Here is a 19370-nt window from a genome sequence, read left to right as displayed (position 1 = left end):
TGGATTGTGAAAAAAAGTAATATGATGAGGCTTAGGGGTAAAATTATTAGCCACCTTGAATGGTTTTAACAGTAGGTAGAGCTTTATGGATATACTAGTAACACATGCAGGTGACTTTTTTTTTTTTTTTTTTGCTGTACGCGGGCCTCTCACTGCTGTGGCCTCTCCCGTTGCGGAGCACAGGCTCCGGACACAGGCTCCGCGGCCATGGCTCGCGGGCCCAGCCGCTCCGCGGCACGTGGGATCCTCCGGGATCGGGGCACGAACCCGTGTCCCCTGCATCGGCAGGCGGACTCCCAACCACTGCGCCACCAGGGAAGCCCCATGCAGGTGACTTTTTGTTCCACTGCTTTGTTTTTGACTTCAGAATAAAATTTGTAGTTTAGGTATTGTGCATGTGTCTTTTTGTTTTACAGTACATTGAAGATTAGGTAGTATTTTGGGTTTTAAAGCCTCGAGAGCTGAACTATGGTAGTGATTAGTGAGTTCTGAAAAACTTCAAGATGACTGACATGATTCTGTGATTTAAAGCTGTAAGTTATAATTGTATTAAACAACTGGTATTCCATATATTGACATAAATAAGGAGTAAAATTAAAGTTGTTTATGGCTTCAGAGAAATGTGACTTGAAACAAATTCTTTTATTTCATAATTAGCATATGGGATAGCAAGTCTAGCTGTGTTAAGTTCAAATTATTGTGTTAGACATTGCATGTAATAGGAAGATGTAGAAAATACCTACTGATGTGGAAGCCTCTACTGTTTTTTTTTTTTCCACAATGAGTCCGTTTATTTTACTTCAAGTCAAAGACTGAAATTGACCATAAATAAGATAACAAAGTGTCCTGAGACACTGGGTATGAAGCACACTTGTAAATAAGTCTACAGCTACCTCATCTGTGCAAGACTACTAAAAGAGCTGAAAAACAATTAGCAAGATTTTCGCTTACCTTAATAACAATTCAAATATCCTTATTTAATTCACCTTGCCACTGAATTATCTACACTTACCACCTGTTGTGCTGAATGCCTATATATGTGCCAGGCATATGAACACACTTTTTACGGATCAGCAGTCTTATGTAAATTATCTCAAAATGACACTGTGAAATAGGTATTATTAGCTTCAAGGTCACACAGGCACTGAACGGCCAACCTGTGGAGAAACCCAGATCAAAGGGGTCTATCAACAGCATCCTTCCCTTTATGGCAGGATGCCGCAGCAGAAATACTATACAGTCTTAAGTATCAAAATTGTAATTGGTTGGAATTATTCCCGCTTTCAAAATCTTCAGATAGTCTCAAGTAGAGGAAGTGTCTACCAACAATGTCAAAAAGGAATACCATGTGTCAAAGAGGCCTGTCCAAAGACAAAATTCCAGGAGTCTCTTGGGTAAAGATCGATCATTGTTATTCCCACAACACAAAAAGCATCTTCGGGTTTCTTCTTTTTTAAGCACTTCAGGATCTGCCCTGCATGAATCTGTAGGTTCTGCGTGTTATCATTGATTCTAAAGGAGCACCTCGTTGCAGAGACAGGAACTGGTTCTAGGAGTTTTACCGTCAAGCCATAGAAAAATGCTTCCCAGTAGCCCTTGAGCCATTTCACATATTCTTCACTGATACTTCTGGTGTTTCCTAGCAATCCTGCAGGCTGATAATCTATCTCAGCCACTGAAGTTCATCGTCTCCGGGTCGTGTCACCCTGAGGAAGACACCAGGTGACTAAAAGCCAGACTCACAGTGACAGGCCTCTTCCATTCACGTGGCGTGCCTGCACAGAGATTTCATCCTTCCCTTTGAACGGGTCAGACAGCTGTTCCACCGCGAGGCTTCAGGGAGAGGACAGCTCCCTCTCAAGTTTCTGCCTCACAAGGACCGGCATGTCTGGGCCTGGGCGGGAGCGCGTGGTGCCTTCACCTGTCATCCCGCCGGGCGTTGACGCTGCCCGCCGGGTGCCCTGCGCCGTGCCCTGCACCCGACGCCATGCCGCGCCCCTTTATTATTTTTTATTTTTTATTAGTTTCTGCTTTATAACAAAGTGAATCAGTCATACATATACATCTGTTCCCACATCCCTTCCCTCTTGCGTCTCCCTCCCTCCCATCCTCCCTATCCCACCCCTCCAGGTGGTCACCAAGCACCGAGCTGATCTCCCTGTGCTATGCGGCTCCTTACCACTATCTATCTACCTTTCGTTTGGTACTGTATATATGTCCATGCCACTCTCTTGCTTTGTCACAGCCTACCCCTCCCCCTCCCCATATCCTCAAGTCCATTCTCAAGTAGGTCTGTGTCCTTATTCCTGTTTTACCCCTAGGTTCTTCATGACATTTTTTTTTTCTTAAATTCAATATATATGTGTTAGCATACGGTATTTGTCTTTCTCTTTCTGACTTACTTCACTCTGTATGACAGACTCTAGGTCTATCCACCTCATTACAAATAGCTCAGTTTCGTTTCTTTTTATGGCTGAGTAATATTCCATTGTATATATGTGCCACGTCTTCTTTATCCATTCATCCGACGATGGACACTTAGGTTGTTTCCATCTCCGGGCTATTGTGAATAGAGCTGCAATGAACATTTTGGTACATGTCTCTTTTTGAATTATGGTTTTCTCAGGGTATATGCCTAGTAGTGGGATTGCTGGGTCGTATGGTAGTTCTATTTTTAGTTTTTTAAGGAACCTCCATACTGTTCTCCATAGCAGCTGTACCAATTCACATTCCCACCAGCAGTGCAAGAGGGTTCCCTTTTCTCCACAACCTCTCCAGCATTTATTGTTTCTAGATTTTTTGATGATGGCCATTCTGACTGGTGTGAGATGATATCTCATTGTAGTTTTGATTTGCATTTCTCTGATGATTAATGATGTTGAGCATTCTTTCATGTGTTTGTTGGCAGTCTGTATATCTTCTTCGGAGAAATGCCTATTTAAGTCTTCTGCCCATTTTTGGATTGGGTTGTTTGTTTTTTTTGCTATTGAGCTGCATGAGCTGCTTATAAATTTTGGAGATTAATCCTTTGTCAGTTGCTTCATTTGCAAATATTTTCTTCCATTCTGAGGGTTGTCTTTTGGTCTTGTTTATGGTTTCCTTTGCTGTGCAAAAGCTTTGAGGTTTCATTAGGTCCCATTTGTTTATCTTTGTTTTTATTTCCATTTCTCTAGGAGGTGCGTCCAAAAGGATCTTGCTGTGATTTATGTCATAGAGTGTTCTGCCTATGTTTTCCTCTAAGAGTTTGATAGTTTCTGGCCTTACATTTAGGTCTTTAATCCATTTTGAGCTTATTTTTGTGTATGGTGTTAGGGAATGATCTAATCTCATACTTTAACATGTCCCTGTCCAGTTTTCCCAGCACCACTTATTGAAGAGGCTGACCTTTCTCCACTGTACATTCCTGCCTCCTTTATCAAAGATAATTTGACCATATGTGCGTGGGTTTATCTCTGGGCTTTCTATCCTGTTCCATCGATCTATCTTTCTGTTTTTGTGCCAGTACCACAGTGTCTTGATTACTGTAGCTTTGTAGTATAGTCTGAAGTCAGGGAGCCTGATTCCTCCAGCTCTGTTTTTCGTTCTCAAGATTGCTTTCGCTATTCAGGGTCTTTTGTTTTTCCAAACAAATTGTGCAATATTTTGTTCTAGTTCTGTGAAAAATGCCAGTGGTAGTTTGATAGGGATTGCATTGAATCTGTAGATTGCTTTGGGTAGTAGAGTCATTTTCACAATATTGATTCTCCCAATCCAGGAACATGGTATATCTCTCCATCTATTTGTATCATCTTTAATTTCTTTCATCAGTGTCTTATAATTTTCTGCATACAGGTCTTTTGTCTCCTTAGGTACGTTTATTCCTAGATATTTTATTCTTTTTGTTGCAGTGGTAAATGGGAGTGTTTTCTTGATTTCACTTTCAGATTTTTCATCATTAGTGTACAGGAATGCAAGAGATTTCTGTGCATTAATTTTGTATCCTGCTACTTTACCGAATTCATTGATTAGCTCTAGTAGTTTTCTGGTAGCATCTTTAGGATTCTCTATGTATAGTATCATGTCATCTGCAAACAGTGACAGCTTTACTTCTTCTTTTCCGATTTGGATTCCTTTTATTTCCTTTTCTTCTCTGATTGCTGTGGCTAAAACTTCCAAAACTAAGTTGAATAAGAGTGGTGAGAGTGGGCAGCCTTGTCTTGTTCCTGATCTTAGTGGAAATGGTTTCAGTTTTTCACCATTGAGGACGATGTTGGCTGTGGGTTTGTCATATATGGCCTTTATTATGTTGAGGAAAGTTCCCTCTATGCCTACTTTCTGCAGGGTTTTTATCATAAATGGGTGTTGAATTTTGTCGAAAGCTTTCTCTGCATCTATTGAGATGATCATGTGGTTTTTCTCCTTCAACTTGTTAATATGGTGTATCACATTGATTGATTTGCATATATTGAAGAATCCTTGCATTCCTGGAATAAACCCCACTTGATCATGGTGTATGATCCTTTTAATGTGCTGTTGGATTCTGTTTGCTAGTATTTTGTTGAGGATTTTTGCATCTATATTCATCAGTGATATTGGCCTGTAGTTTTCTTTCTTTGTGACATCCTTGTCTGGTTTTGGTATCAAGGTGATGGTGGCCTCGTAGAATGAGTTTGGGAGTGTTCCTCCCTCTGCTATATTTTGTAAGAGTTTGAGAAGGATAGGTGTTAGCTCTTCTCTAAATGTTTGATAGAATTCACCTGTGAAGCCATCTGGTCCTGGGCTTTTGTTTGATGGAAGATTTTTAATCACAGTTTCAATTTCAGTGCTTGTGATTGGTCTATTCATATTTTCTATTTCTTCCTGAGTCAGTCTTGGCAGGTTGTGCATTTCTAAGAATTTGTCCATTTCTTCCAGGTTGTCCATTTTATTGGCATAGAGTTGCTTATAGTAATCTCTCATGATCTTTTGTATTTCTGCAGTGTCAGTTGTTACTTCTCCTTTTTCATTTCTAATTCTATTGATTTGAGTCTTCTCCCTTTTTTTCTTGATGAGTCTCGCTAATGGTTTATCAATTTTGTTTATCTTCTCAAAGAACCAGCTTTTAGTTTTATTGATCTTTGCTATCGTTTCCTTCATTTCTTTTTCATTTATTTCTGATCTGTTCTTTATGATTTCTTTCCTTCTGCTAGCTTTGGGGGTTTTTTGTTCTTCTTTCTCTAATTGCTTTAGGTGCAGGGTCAGGTTGTTTACTTGAGATGTTTCCTGTTTCTTAAGGTGGGATTGTATTGCTATAAGCTTCCCCCTTAGAACTGCTTTTGCTGCGTCCCATAGGTTTTGGGTCGTCGTGTCTCCATTGTCATTTGTTTCTAGGTATTTTTTGATTTCCTCTTTGATTTCTTCAGTGATCACTTCATTATTGAGCAGTGTATTGTTTAGCCTCCATGTGTTTGTATTTTTTACAGATCTTTTCCTTTAATTGATGTCTAGTCTCATAGCATTGTGGTCGGAAAAGATACTTGATACAATTTCAATTTTCTTAAATTTACCAAGGCTTGATTTGTGACCCAAGATATGATGTATCCTGGAGAATGTTCCATGAGCACTTGAGAAAAATGTGTATTCTGTTGTTTTTGGATGGAATGTCCTATAAATATCAATTAAGTCTATCTTGTTTAATGTATCATTTAAAGCTTGTGTTTCCTTATTTATTTTCATTTTGGGTGATCTGTCCATTGGTGAACGTGGGGTGTTAAAGTCCCCTACTATGAGAGTGTTACTCTCGATTTCCCCTTTTATGGCTGTTAGTATTTGCCTTATGTATTGAGATGCTCCTATGTTGGGTGCATAAATATTTACAATTGTTATATCTTCTTCTTGGATCGATCCCTTGATCATTATGTAGTGTCCTTCTTTGTCTCTTCTAATAGTCTTTATTTTAAAGTCTATTTTGTCTGATGTAAGAATTGCTACTCCAGCTTTCTTTTGATTTCCATTTGCATGGAATATCTTTTTCCATCCCCTTACTTTCAATCTGTATGTGTCTCTAGGTCTGAATTGGGTCTCTTGTAGACAGCATATATATGGGTCTTGTTTTTGTATCCATTCAGCCAATCTGTGTCTTTTGGTGGGAGCATTTAGTCCATTTACATTTAAGGTAATTATTGATATGTATGTTCCTATTCCCATTTCCTTAATTGTTTTGGGTTCATTATTGTAGGTCTTTTCCTTCTGTTGTGTTTCTTGCCTAGAGAAGTTCCTTTAGCATTTGTTGTAAAGCTGGTTTGGTGGTGCTGAACTCTCTCAGCTTTTGCTTGTCTGTAAATGTTTTAATTTCTCCATCAAATCTGAATGAGATCCTTGCTGGGTAGAGTAATCTTGGTTGCAGGTTTTTCTCCTTCATCACTTTAAATATGTCCTGTCACTCCCTTCTAGCTTGTAGAGTTTCTGATGAGAGATCAGCTGTTAACCTGATGGGGATTCCCTTGTGTGTTATTTGTTGTTTTTCTCTTGCTGCTTTTAATATGATTTCTTTGAGTTTAATTTTTGACAGTTTGATTAATATGTGTCTTGGTGTATTTCTCCTTGGATTTATTCTGTATGGGACTCTCTGTGCCTCCTGGACTTGATTAACTATTTCCTTTCCCATATTAGGGAAGTTTTCAACTATAATCTCTTCAAATATTTTCTCAGTCCCTTTCTTTTTCTCTTCTTCTTCTGGAACCCCTATAATTCGAATGTTGGTGTGTTTAATGTTGTCTCAGAGGTCTCTGAGACTGTCCTCTGTTCTTTTCATTCTTTTTTCTTTATTCTGCTCTGCAGCAGTTATTTCCACTATTTTATCTTCCACCTCACTTATCCGTTCTTCTGCCTCAGTTATTCTGCTATTGATCCCATCTAGAGTATTTTTCATTTCATTTGTTGTGTTTATAATCGATGCTTGATTCATCTGTAGTTCTTCTAGGTCCTTGTTAACTGTTTCTTGCATTTTGTCTATTCTATTTCCAAGATTTTGGATCTTGGAAATAGAATCTTGGATCATCTTTACTATCATTATTCTGAATTCTTTTTCAGGTAGACTGCCTATTACCTCTTCATTTGTTAGGTCTGGTAGGTTTTTATCTTGCTCCTTCACCTGCTGTGTGTTTTTCTGTCTTCTCATTTTGCTTATCTTACTGTGTTTGGGGTCTCCTTTTTGCAGGCTGCAGATCCGTAGTTCCCGTTGTTTTTGGTGTCTGTCCCCAGTGGCTGAGGGTGTTTCAGTAGGTTGTGTAGGCTTCCTGGTGGGGGGGACTAGTGCCTGTGTTCTGGTGGTTGAGGCTCGATCTTGTCTTTCTGGTGGACAGGTCCACGTCTGGTGGTGTGTTTTGGGGTGCCTGTGGCCTTTTTATGATTTTAGGCAGCCTCTCTGCTAATGGGTGGCGTTGTGTTCCAGTCTTGCTAGTTGTTTGGCATAGGGTGTCCAGCACTGTAGCTTGCTGGTCGTTGAGTGAAGCTGGGTGCTGGTGTTGAGATGGAGATCTCTGGAAGATTTTCACCGTTTGATATTATGTGGAGCTGGGAGGTTTCTTGTGGACCGGTGTCCTGAAGTTGGCTCTCCCACCTCAGAGGCACAGCACTGACTCCTGGCTCCTCAATTTGGGATGATTCGTTGTCTATTCATGTATTCCACAGATGCAGGGTACATCAAGTTGATTGTGGAGCTTTAATCCGCTGCTTCTGAGGCTGCACAGAGAGATTTCCCTTTCTCTTCTTTGTTCTCACAGCTCCTGGATCTCAGCTTTGTTTTTGGCCCCGCCTCTGCATGTGGGTCGCCGGAGGGCGTCTGTTCTTCGCTCAGACAGGACGGGGTTAAAGGAGCCGCTGATTCAGGGGCTCTGGCTCACTCAGGCCGTGGGGGAGGGAGGGGCACGGAGTGCGGGCCGAGCTTGCGGCGGCAGCGGCCGGCGTGATGTTGCACCAGCCCGAGGCGCTCCGTGCGATTTCCCGGGGAAGCCATCCCTGGATCCCGGGACCCCGGCAGTGGCGGGCTGCACAGGCTCCCCGGAAGGGGGGCATGGACAGTGACTTGCGCTCGCACACAGGCCTCGTGGCGGCGGCAGCAGCAGCCCCAGCATCCCATGCCCGTCTCCGGGGTCCGCGCCTTTAGCCGCGGCTCGCGCCCGTCTCTGGAGCTCCTTTAAGCAGCGCTCTTAATTCCCTCTCCTTGTGCACCAGGAAACAAAGAGGGAAGAAAAAGTCTCTTGCCTCTTCGGCAGCTCCAGTCTTTTTCCGGGACTCCCTCCGGGCTAGCCGTGGTGCACTAACCCCTTCAGGCTCTCTTCCCACCACCAGTTGTAGGTTCTTTAAATGTAAAAAGAAAGCAATTGAAATTAATCAAGTGATGACTTGTTAATTTTCTAATATTTACTTGAGTGAAACATTTTATTTCTTCCAGGGAACAACAAATCATTTCAAGTTCAAGACATCTTAGACTAAGAAACTTTCAGCTGTGCTGAAAAACTTAGGAGATGGACACATTTTCCTTCCCTCTCATTTAAAAGGTTTTAAAGAAGAAATAAAATGTCAGAGGTTTAAAGTTAATATTTCAGGATGAATGATGATAATTCAGATGACAAGACAGAAGATGAACTGCAGTCCTTATTTATCGGTGATAAAAATGGAAACACATATGTATACAACCAAAAATCACCGTGTACCCAAAACTCTTCAACCAATAATGTGAGTTGGAATTCTGCCAACCCAGATGACATGGTGGTTGATTATGAAACCAACTCTGCTGTGGTCTTTGGAGAAACTATTTCTTTAAACCCTCAGTGTGTTGAAGTACTTGAACACCAAAAGTCTTCAAGTGATTTTTTTAGTAAGGAGATGTTAGATATGCACAAGGATTCCACATGTCTGTCTCTTGCACATGTTGTAAATACAGAGGAACCCAAAGATTTGCATCACAGTTGTCATTCCCTAGAATCATTTCAGGACCAGAGCGTTGAGACATCTCTGCCTTTTGTGTGGAATCCTAACGATGATGATTTGAACTGTACAGAAAACCCTACTGCCTTGGCGCTAAACCAGACATTTGACATGAAAGTGGATACTATTAACTGTACCTTCATAACACATGACACCACCGGAAAGAGTCAGTCTTTGCCTACCACTGCAAGCCTGCAGCCAACCAGCATGAGAAGTAGAAATACATCTTCATCCTGTTGCATTCCTCCATCTTCCCATTCTGATAAGATATATGTGAGAGAAATGAGTTATGATAGAGACAGCTTTGAAAACCCTCAAGCTACAGTGTCACAGGCCCAAGACACAACTTACACAGCATTTTCTGACATGGTGATGCAAACTGATTTGGTTCTTCCAGATACTGAAAATCACTGTCACTGTTCTTCGGGAAAGGTCACCAGTGAGTACCCAGATGGGGCACAGCAAAGACTAGGTGGAGAAAAGGAGATACAAGCTCTAACACCAGTTTCTGATGGCATGGATGTTCCCAGTGGGTCTGTATTACAAGAGTTCTTTTGTTCATCTAAAGATGAACCAAATAGTGAGAGACATTCACAGAGCTCTTATGAGCAAAAGGAAATGGGCCAGAATGTAAGAGAAACAGTGTCCAATTGTCTTATAGATGATGAATGCCCTTTACTGGTGCCAGCTTTTGATAAAAGCAAAACCCAAGTGCTGGACGCAGAACATCAAGTCACTGTGGCTAAAGACACACCAGTTGCCTCTAATGAAAAGGATTTGGGAACCCGAAATCATACCATAGAATTGATACCGAATAGCCCGCCAGGACAAAAGGTGGCTTCATCATTTGAACTGACTTGGGATGCAGATGATATGGTCATTAGTACAAATAACATAGTTTGCATGTCCACGCCAGTCCTAGAACCCACCAACGCAACCTTTTCTATCTCACCTATTGAAGGGACGGAGAAATGGAGTAAAGTGCAGAAGAGTAATCGAGAGCTTAGACGTTTACCAAATTTGAAGGGGGCACCGATGAACATGTCTAAACCTAATCTAGGAAAATCAACCACCAAAACGAATAGCCCCCTAGGCAGCAAAGTTAGAAAAACTGAAATTATAAGTTACCCGAGACCAAACTTCAAGAATGTCAAAGCAAAAGTTGTATCCAGACCAGTGCTACAGTCCAAGGACCCTGCTCTATCAAAGGCTGCACCCCGACCTCAGTTAACTGGGGCCTCATCACCCTCATCAGTGTCTTCCTCAAGACCGTCGACAGCTTTGAGAAAAACACCAACATCTGACTTAAATGCAGACACAAAAGCAGAAATCCTAAATAACAAGACACATAAGCAGCAATTTAATAAACTCATTACGAGCCAGGCTGTGCATGTTACAACTCATTCTAAAAATGCTTCACACAAAGTTCTAAGAACAACATCTGCCATGAAATCGAATCAGGAAGATGTTGACAAAGCAAGTTCTTCCAATTCAGCATGTGAAACTGCGTCCGTGGCTGCAGTTTTTCAGGAGATCAAAGGTGAACTCCCTGTTAAAATGGAAAGCACAGAATGTTTGCAAATGTCCTATACTTCCAACATCGATAGGATTAGCCCTGAAAAAAAAGGTGAAAAAGAAAATGGGACACCGACGGCAAAACAAGAGCTAAAAAAGGAAATTATGAATGAGACCTTTGACTATGGTTCTCTGTTTTTGGTAAGTGAAATTTTTGCCTGCTTCAGGAAATGGTGGTGGAAACGGAGAGATGTATTAGCAATTGCTTATCCACTAATAGTCAATAATATTGCTGAACTAGGTGTGCAGATTTGCTTTCAGGTATTGCTGTGTTACTCAGTAATTCTTTGTCTTGTCTGTCAGTACATTTTAGAATGTTAATTGGTTACCTGCATATTGAGGAAAAAAACACCTCAAGTCCAGTATTTTGTATTGAGTATCAACATTCCTTTTAATAGTAAGCTGAAAGAACAGGTTACTTTAATATTTTAGCGTAATTAGTTATTTGAAGTTAAGTATCTGATTATATTTTATATCTATGAAAAAATAAACGTTTTGTTTATGAACTTACAAATGTATTGGGCCACATTTGAGAAATGGCTAGGCAGTGCTGGTAAACAGTATCAACGTAAAAATAATTCCTGGTCTCCTGTTGAGGAAGCTGCCCCAGGTGGTGGAGCCCTGTCCTGTGAACAGGAGGATTCTGAATTCTGCCTCTGATTAGCTAAGGTGACTCTGGGCAAGTAACCTTTTGAGACGCAGAGGTGAAAGGATTGGGCTAGATGTCTGAGGTCTCTTGCAGTCCTAATGTATTGATTCCTGGTACTAAAATAAAACCCATTTTATTCATGTATAGTGAAAAGGTAGTATGTTTCATACAGTACCTGGCAGATGTTTGGGGGTTCCATTTAAACAAGAATTCACATGCAGTTCAAAGATTTTTTTTTTTCAGCATGGATATAGTTTTGACTCTAGCATGAAGAAACTAGCTTTCTGAGTGCTGGAAGCATTTGGGAGGCTGCTCTGGGCTTTGTGTGTTCATTCTCAGTGCTGTTTTGGCAGTGGGGACTTGCATGCATCTCTAGCCCCACATAGGCTTTTCCTGGGCGTCTGTCCTCTGGGCCAGGAGTGGAGGTCGGTGCCAGGGTAGGAAGGCAGACGGGAGTCATCTGTGTGGAGGTCTCATGTCTGAGAGGAGTGACACGTGTAGTTCGGTGAAGTGTTAAAGGGCTGTTTTAAGTGTTTTGAGGGTGCATAGGGAATTGTTAGGTCCTTTTAGGAAGTTATTCTTGAGCTAGTTCAGTTTAGAGTTGCTTTGGCGTTTATAGTAAATCTTCCTTTTAGGAAGAATGGCCCACCGCAGTGATGTCTAAGCTACTGAGACTGTCCGTTATTTCAAAACTCAGATTTTTATTTTTAAGTCCTTTTGAAGTCAGACTTAGGAAACTCATTTTATACAGTTTTTAATTAGATACGTTGTTAAATTAAATGACAACCTCTGGTAATTCTAAGCAACATTCTTAGTTTGGTGTTTATAGATACATATACATGAAAATAATACATTTATTCCTCCTTGATTTATGGGAGACTTTTTATTGTGCACTGATCTCCAACTGCCAGAAAACCTAGCATAAAGTTTCTTTAAATAACATTTGCCTTGCATATAAATTGGTTGTGTAATTTTGAAATTAAAAGTTTTTCTGATATATGCATTGGGAGTAAGGCTTAGCTTTCTATTTCCCATGTGCGGAATGAAAGCCTGTCTTTCAGGCTTATGGTGTGATGCTGAAGTAAGGTGATAGAATCATCCCATTGAAGTGGATCCCAGTACTGGAGAAGAAGCACTTTTCACCTTAGGAACCTTGCAGTTAGGATTTCCATATTTTCAATACTGACACTTTTACTTGTTGATGAGTATTAAAAACTCATTTTTCCCCATGATAATGTTTCATGTGCAATTCCCTCTAATATCGCTATTCACCTCTTAACACATTTCCGTGTATCATGGGGAAGGGGCCCAGCAAACCGTCCCTGGCCACAGGCATTGTATTTATTGTAGAGAGTTGAATGAGTGAGCCTTTGCATCGTGTTGTAGGCAAACCCCTATGTTTCTTTGTCATTTCAGCAGCACCCAAAGGCTCTGAATCTGCCCCGGTTCTGTGATGAGACAGTGCTGGATAAATGTGCATTTTCAATGTGCTCTGTTGGTCTTGAGACAAATTAGGCCTTGAGTTCACTGAATCCTTAGGTTGCCTGCAACCTTCCAGCTGTTTGGTCGGGGTTTACCTGAAACTTCAGAAAGCTTCTGTTGGAAAAGGAATTTGACTTTAATTTGATGCAGGTTGAGTATAGCTCCCCATTATAGAGGTTATATATTGGTGTTAGTATGTTAGATAAAAGGGATGGTGAATTATCTAAATGGAAAGAAATTGATATTTTTTTTGATGACTGCTCTGGGCCAAACCCTTTGCTCAGGTGCTTTATGTATATTATGTCATTTAATTTTCTCAGAAATGTTCAGGTGCTTTATACACTGTCATTTACTCTTGCCAGTAACAACAGGAAATTTGTTAGCTACAGTTTAAAGCTTCATAAGTGGTTACTTAACACACACACATAGCTGGTAAGTTGTAAAACTGAGATTCAAACTCAGGTCCCCTGACTTGAATCCTGGCCCTTTCTGTTCCACACACTGCAGGCTTTCAAAATTCTATGGAATGTCGGTTCTTAAAGGCAGAACAAATCTAATTTGTTAAAGATTCACTTTGTAAGTTGGTTAAAAGTTTGGTTTACTTTTTTAAAGGTTTTTCTGGGGAATTACCTTAGCCAGTTTTATGGTAGAGGGAGAAGATCTTTGTGTCCATTGCCTGCTTTTTTTGGCCAATTTTATGTTGCTTTCCAGTGTTCCCTTAGGATATTGCCCTATTTAATTTAGTTTTTAATCCACCTAGTGTATGTCATCAACATGGGGCTTTACATATCTCTAAGGGAAATTATCCACTTATGACTTTTTAATATATTTATTTATTTATTTATGGCTACATTGGGTCTTCGTTGCTGCACGTGGGCTTTTCTCTAGTTGCAGAGAGCCGGGGCTACTCTTCGTTGCGGTGCACGGGCTTCTCCTTGTGGTGGCTTCTCTTGTTGTAGAGCACGGGCTCTAGGCACACGGTCCTCAGTAGTTGTGGCATGTGGGCTCAGTAGTTGTGGCTTGTGGGCTCTAGAGAACAGGCTCAGTAGTTGTGGTGCACGGGCTTAGTCTCTCCGCGGCACGTGGGATCTTCCCGGACCAGGGCTCAAACCCGTGTCCCCTGCATTGGCAGGCGGATTCTTAACCACTGTGCCACCAGGGAAGTCCTGCACTTATGACTTATTAAGCAAAGAAAGAATGGTCCTGGTGGGGAATAGTCAACGTATAGGTTAAGAGCATCGATTTTGGAGTTTGATGTGGTTTCACATTGTAGCTCCATCCATTCATTGGCAAAATGCCCCCAGGCAAGTTACTTAGTCTCTGTGAGGCTCAATTTTTCTTTAATGGGAGAATACAAATGATAGCTTATGGTGTTGAACTTTGTTCTTTGAGCAAATCTCAGGCTCTCATTTCCTACATGTAGAATGAGAGTCTTTATTGGGTGCCTACTTTGTGCTCTATATGACGGTGATGGCTGGGATTTAGAGAAGGAAAGACACAGCCCCTGGCCAAACCTAGTGCCTAGTACAGTGGGTAGTATTAGAAGGTAAACAAAAAGGGACTGTTAGGTCCTCAGTTGGGAGTGTGTAGAGACTCCCTGTCCTGCTCACGGCAGAGTAGGGTGGTGGCGATGGGGAGAGTTGTCAAGGAAAGGAAGGCTTCTAGGGGTGAGAGCATGTTAGTCACTAGCTGAAGCTTAAAGATCAAGGATGAATGGAAGGGTGTTTTGGGTGGAAGGAATAACATGTACGAAGATGAAGAAACATTCTCATTTAGGGGACGCAGGGTAGTGAGTATCATGGGAGCTGGGGGTGCAGAACCATGAACAGTAAGGACCAAGCTGAAGAGGGTGGCAGGGCGGCCGCATCCAAAAGGCCTTATTTGGAAGAGTCGACTTTATCTGGGAGGCGGAGGGAAGCCTCCTAGCCCAGTTTGGACTTGAGAGAGATCTCCTTAGCAGGGGACCGGGAGGTGAATTGGATATGGTTCCAGGCGTCCCAGAAATGACGCAGCCTGTACTAAGGCTGAGGGAGAAGGGTGAGAATGACATCCAGAGGGGCTTAGGAGGTAAGAAAGGAAGCCCCTAGAAATAGCTTTCATTGTGTAAGTGGGGTGCCTGGGCACATGGTGGTGAATATGGGAAGAGCTAAGTTTTGAGATGAACGGGTAAAATTAATCTGATTTTTAGAAACTGCTTCCTGTTCTTCTGCTGTGAAATGCAGTATGATGAAAGTATCAACCTTGTAGGGTTATTAGGATTAAATGAATTGATACGTACATTTCAAACTTATTTTTCATTCTGTAAGGTCTGTAGGTTGATCAGTAAAAATAATATATAATAATAATAAAATATTTATAATTATATTATTATAATATAACAATAATATAAAAACAATAATATTATTGTCAACGTTGTTAGGTCGAGGTGCCTGACGGATGCTAAGTGAAGCAGAGGAAGAAAGAAACTGAATACATGGGGAACTCGGGAGAGAGTGTTGGCTTGGGCGTGAGGACTTGGGATACAGCGGTGTTTAGGTGGCAGTGGGAAGAGCGGACAGGATCACGTGGGGAGAGTATATGGTGAGAAAGCTTATGGTGAGGACCCTTGTGATGACCAGCCTTTGAAGGTATGGAAGAGCAGGACCCAGAAATGGAATAACCAGACAGATAGAAGGGAAACCAGCAGAGAGCTCTATGGGAGAAACCAGAGAAAGACGATGGAGTCATCGGCGTCGCAGACCATGTAGAGGGCCTCTAGGAAAAGGACTGAAAGCTGTAGCTTGAATTTAACTTGTGGCATCAGTCACCTTGGGAACAGTTTCCCTGATGGGGACAAAAGGCAGATCATGACGAATCAAAGAGTAAACTATGAAGAGTTTAAATGTCTTTATAGTAAAAATGAAAACTAAATGTCCATCTGGCATATCTGCTTAGACAGAAATTGTGTTTTTCTGCATACCTAACCCCACCAGGAGGTGGTATGGGGAAGGTATGATCTGGACTGAAACCTTCATGATTTTTTCCACAGGGTCATGCCTCAAAAACTGCAACCATCTCATGTAGGAGTCTAGCCAAGCCCAACTGCTCCGTTTTGAGGAAAACACCTGGTCCGAAAGCCAAAATGGGACCTTCTGTTTCCTGTTTGAGGCGGAGTGACAGTAGAAATCTCAACTCTGATCAAGCCATATCTCCCCAGAGGATAAGGCGTGTGTCCAGTTCTGGTAAGCATAAAATCATTCAGTTGTGTTTTATAGCAGCTTATGAATTATTTGAATGTAAAATTAGTCCTATCAGGCAGCAGAGAGACAGGTTTTGGTTATAGAGCTCTAATGCATTGTGTCACTAAAGCATGTAGCCTTTTGTGGACCAGCATCTTGCACAGGGAAGACTAAAAAGAAGTCTAAGACACAGCCGTGCTCCTTGAGTAACGTAAAGGCGAGTTGGGGAGAGAGAGATGTGCATAAAGCAACGTAAAAGCTATTCAGAAGCATGCATACACACACACACACACACACACACACAATTGGGCGCTGGTTATATACGAGTCATCTCACCTTTTTCTTTCTTTTAGTTCTGAGATATACATTTTAAAGTAATAACTAGAATTATGACTTGTAACATTATACCAGAACATATAAGATTTTTAGAAATGTCATGTAATGTCTGTCATTTCACTTTTAAATGTTTTACAATTGGTTAACTGCTTAATAACACTGGTGTGGTATACTAGTTTCATAATGTGCCCTCATCACGTATGAAGAGACTAGTGTTTTTCTTGAATTTTACGGAAAGATGTATTATAAAATCTTCAGGGATGTGAGGGTGACTAAGAAGTTAAACGTTTCTAATACGGACTTTGATTTATGTTGGTTTGTGTGGTAGAAGTAGTAAAGTCATGTTCCATTTATAAAATTTGAGAGCTTCCAAAGTAGCTGTTAAGTGTCTTCCTAAATTGGCAAAGGTTTGCATTTCTCTGTGTTAAAATAAGAACAGGAAATGGGAAAGGCAGCCCTTTTCATAGGGACTAAGACAGAAAGCCTGCTGGCCGCTCCAGTTGACCAAGAACACTCTGCAGGGAATACCCCTCATGTGAGCAGGTACAACATTGAGCAAATGAAAGGCATGTCAGATAGATTTAGAAGTAAGTTCCCTTATAAAAATAGTGACTGCTGTTGAATGGTCTGGGGAAAAAAAAAAAGTGCCTCAAGACTTATGTGTTCACACATGTGAGAACATTTTGCAGAAACTAACAAAACCAACTAAATCCTCAGGGGATCTCTTTACCTGTCTACACCTTAGTATTTTTAGGTTTTATTGTCCAATCCTGTTATGAAGCTGTCGTGTGAGAAGCTTATAACATGCAGACGTGTTTTAAGGGTGATTTACTTAGGTTCAGGCCTAAATAAATCAGGCCTTGTGCACCAAGGTCTTGAGGGTCCTGGGGAGCAAACCCAGGAAGAGGTATGGCTGGCGGAAGAGGGGTTTGTACGCATTTCCATTTCCATCCCCAGAGGAACTGAGTGGGAAGGAGGAATTTGTCAGCTCAGAGTGTTCATCCTTTGGGAGGAAAACAGAAGAGGCACTAAAGACATCGGGAGAAGCAACAATCCTTATTTTGGATGTTGCCACAGTTTGGGGAGTTGGGGCATAAGTGAGATCAAAGCTTTGGTTCTTGCTGTCGCTGCCATACAAGGCTTATGGATTTTCCAGGTGACAGGGAGCCCCTTCCTACTCGGGTGTCAGCAGCACCCGTGGCTTGGCGGCCCAGAGGGCCCTGGCCGCTGGCATCCTGGCCTGTTGTTAGAAGCGCTGCGTTCTAGCACTGCCATGGCCCCAGGGAGCTGCATGAGCTAGTCGTTTCCGCTCCCTGAGCTTCTGTGAAGTAGGAGGGTTGGAGAATGTCAGGCTCCATCAGCTTTTGCAGTCCTTATCTTTCTAGGGGCAGTTTGGAGCTCACCTAATTTTCTGAGCAGTGGCTGCTGCTAGTGTGAGTCTCTGGACCACATGGTGCTCGAATCCCAGAAAACCTGAAGCGCACACTTTTAAGAAATTAGGCCAGTACCCAGGATGTATTATAAATGATGGGATTCTTTTATGTAGATGATGCCACCAAGGAGTGACACAGTTTTGAAGTCCCTTTACTGTATGCTACATAATGCCATGCCTTAAAGAGGGAAAACTGGGTCTGCTTCATCTTAATGAAAAGACAGGAAATTTATTGAGCTTTTATTAACCTGTGTCAATAAGCTTAATAACTAAGCTATGCATTCAGAGTTTTCAACCCAAGTTAAAAACTAAATTATCGCTTACCTGGTGATTTTCCATGTATAAATGGGGAAAAAAATCAGTGTAACCAGAAATTTTGTAGATTTGTATTTGAGGTTTTTATTTTAATGGTTGGAAGCCTAACTTGATTATGCTGTGTTATGTTTCTAAAATATTAATAGCAGCTAACTTGTTTGGACGCTCACAATAGATTGAGAGGTGTTTTGTCGTGGAGAACAGGAAACTTAAGCGTCACAGAGTTAAAAGTAGAACAGAAAATCAAGAAGCAAAAACAATGCGCGTTTGGATCATTGAGCGCATATGGCCATTTACTGTACGATGAAGTGTCTGTGTCTTAGAAAATTGAAACCAAATGGATATCCTCTGTGCTCACACAGAGTTCGTCTCCTGAAAGGTAACCAGCAGAAATGTTCCAGCCAACTTGGGGTTTTCAATAAATCCTTTCAGAGAACTAAGTAGAAAACCAGACCTGGAGTTGACATTGCCATTTTCTTGAAGCTTTGAAATGAATATGAGAAAGAATTGTAATTAAACCCAAGGGCACTTTTCCATTTCACTTGTCAAAGTCTGGCAGTTCTAGTGTACAACATAACGACTGTAGTTACCTCTGCTGTGTAATATATAGAAAAGTTGTTAAGAGAGTAGGTCCTAAGAGCAAATCTCATTATGAGGGGGAAAAAAGTTTTCTAACTGCATCTAAATGAGGTGATGGATGTTAACTAAACTTACTGCGGTAATCCACTTCACAATACACGTTAAGTCAAATCATTATGCTGTACACCTTAAACTCACACAGTGATGTATGTCAATCATCTCATTAAAACTGGAAATAAAAAAGTAACTTAAAAAATCTGGAAGTTTGGGGCTTCCCTGGTGGCGCAGTGGTTGAGAGTCCGTCTGCCAATGCAGGGGACACGGGTTTGTGCCCCGGTCCGGGAGGATCCCACATGCCGCGGAGCGGCTGGGCCCGTGAGCCATGGCCACTGAGCCTGCGCGTCCGGAGCCTGTGCTCCACAATGGGAGAGGCCACAACAGTGAGAGGCCCTCGTACCCCCCCCCCCAAAAAATGTGGAAGTTTATCTGAAACCAGATTGTAAGTGATTATAACAAACCAGATCTAAACTAACTTTGTTTCTTTGGAATATGTATGTGTTTCAACCACTTAATTAAATAAGATGAGATAAGCAAGGAAAACTATTTCTAATAATAATTATAATGCCAGTGACAGAAGCTCACACTTATTAAATGCTTACCAGGCTTTGTTTTTACCATTTCACCTATAAATTCATTTAATCCTCATAAGAGTTCTGTGAGGCTTATCTGCATTTTGTAGAAGAGGAAGCCATCACAGTGAGGTTAAATAATTTGTCAAGGTTATGCAGCTGGGAAGTGGCAGAGGTAGTACATTCAGACCAGGTAACAGGCCTCT

At 41.4% G+C, this 19370-nt stretch overlaps 2 protein-coding genes across 2 annotated transcripts in view; both read left to right on the top strand.

Annotated features, from left to right (window-relative positions):
* LOC309795971 (uncharacterized protein) overlaps positions 1-8491 on the top strand; it is a gene marked incomplete at its 5' end in the record, with an annotated part of 123479 nt that extends 114988 nt beyond the window's left edge. Inside the window, one exon of the mRNA XM_082608796.1 lies at positions 8414-8491. Within this exon, the coding sequence (XP_082464922.1) occupies positions 8414-8454 (41 nt within the window). The 3' untranslated portion in view covers positions 8455-8491. The remainder of the gene's footprint in view (positions 1-8413) is intronic.
* Positions 7976-19370, top strand: part of MTUS1 (microtubule associated scaffold protein 1) — a 103694-nt gene continuing 92299 nt past the window's right edge. The window contains 2 exon segments of the mRNA XM_082608644.1: positions 7976-10665; positions 15684-15876. Coding sequence (XP_082464770.1) covers positions 8569-10665; positions 15684-15876 — 2290 coding nt within the window. The 5' untranslated portion in view covers positions 7976-8568.

Source organism: Mesoplodon mirus (assembly GCF_964341445.2).
Source record: "Mesoplodon mirus genome assembly, chromosome: 20".
In the NCBI taxonomy this organism is placed as follows: domain Eukaryota; kingdom Metazoa; phylum Chordata; class Mammalia; order Artiodactyla; family Ziphiidae; genus Mesoplodon; species Mesoplodon mirus.
This window is presented reverse-complemented; position numbering and strand designations above follow the sequence as displayed.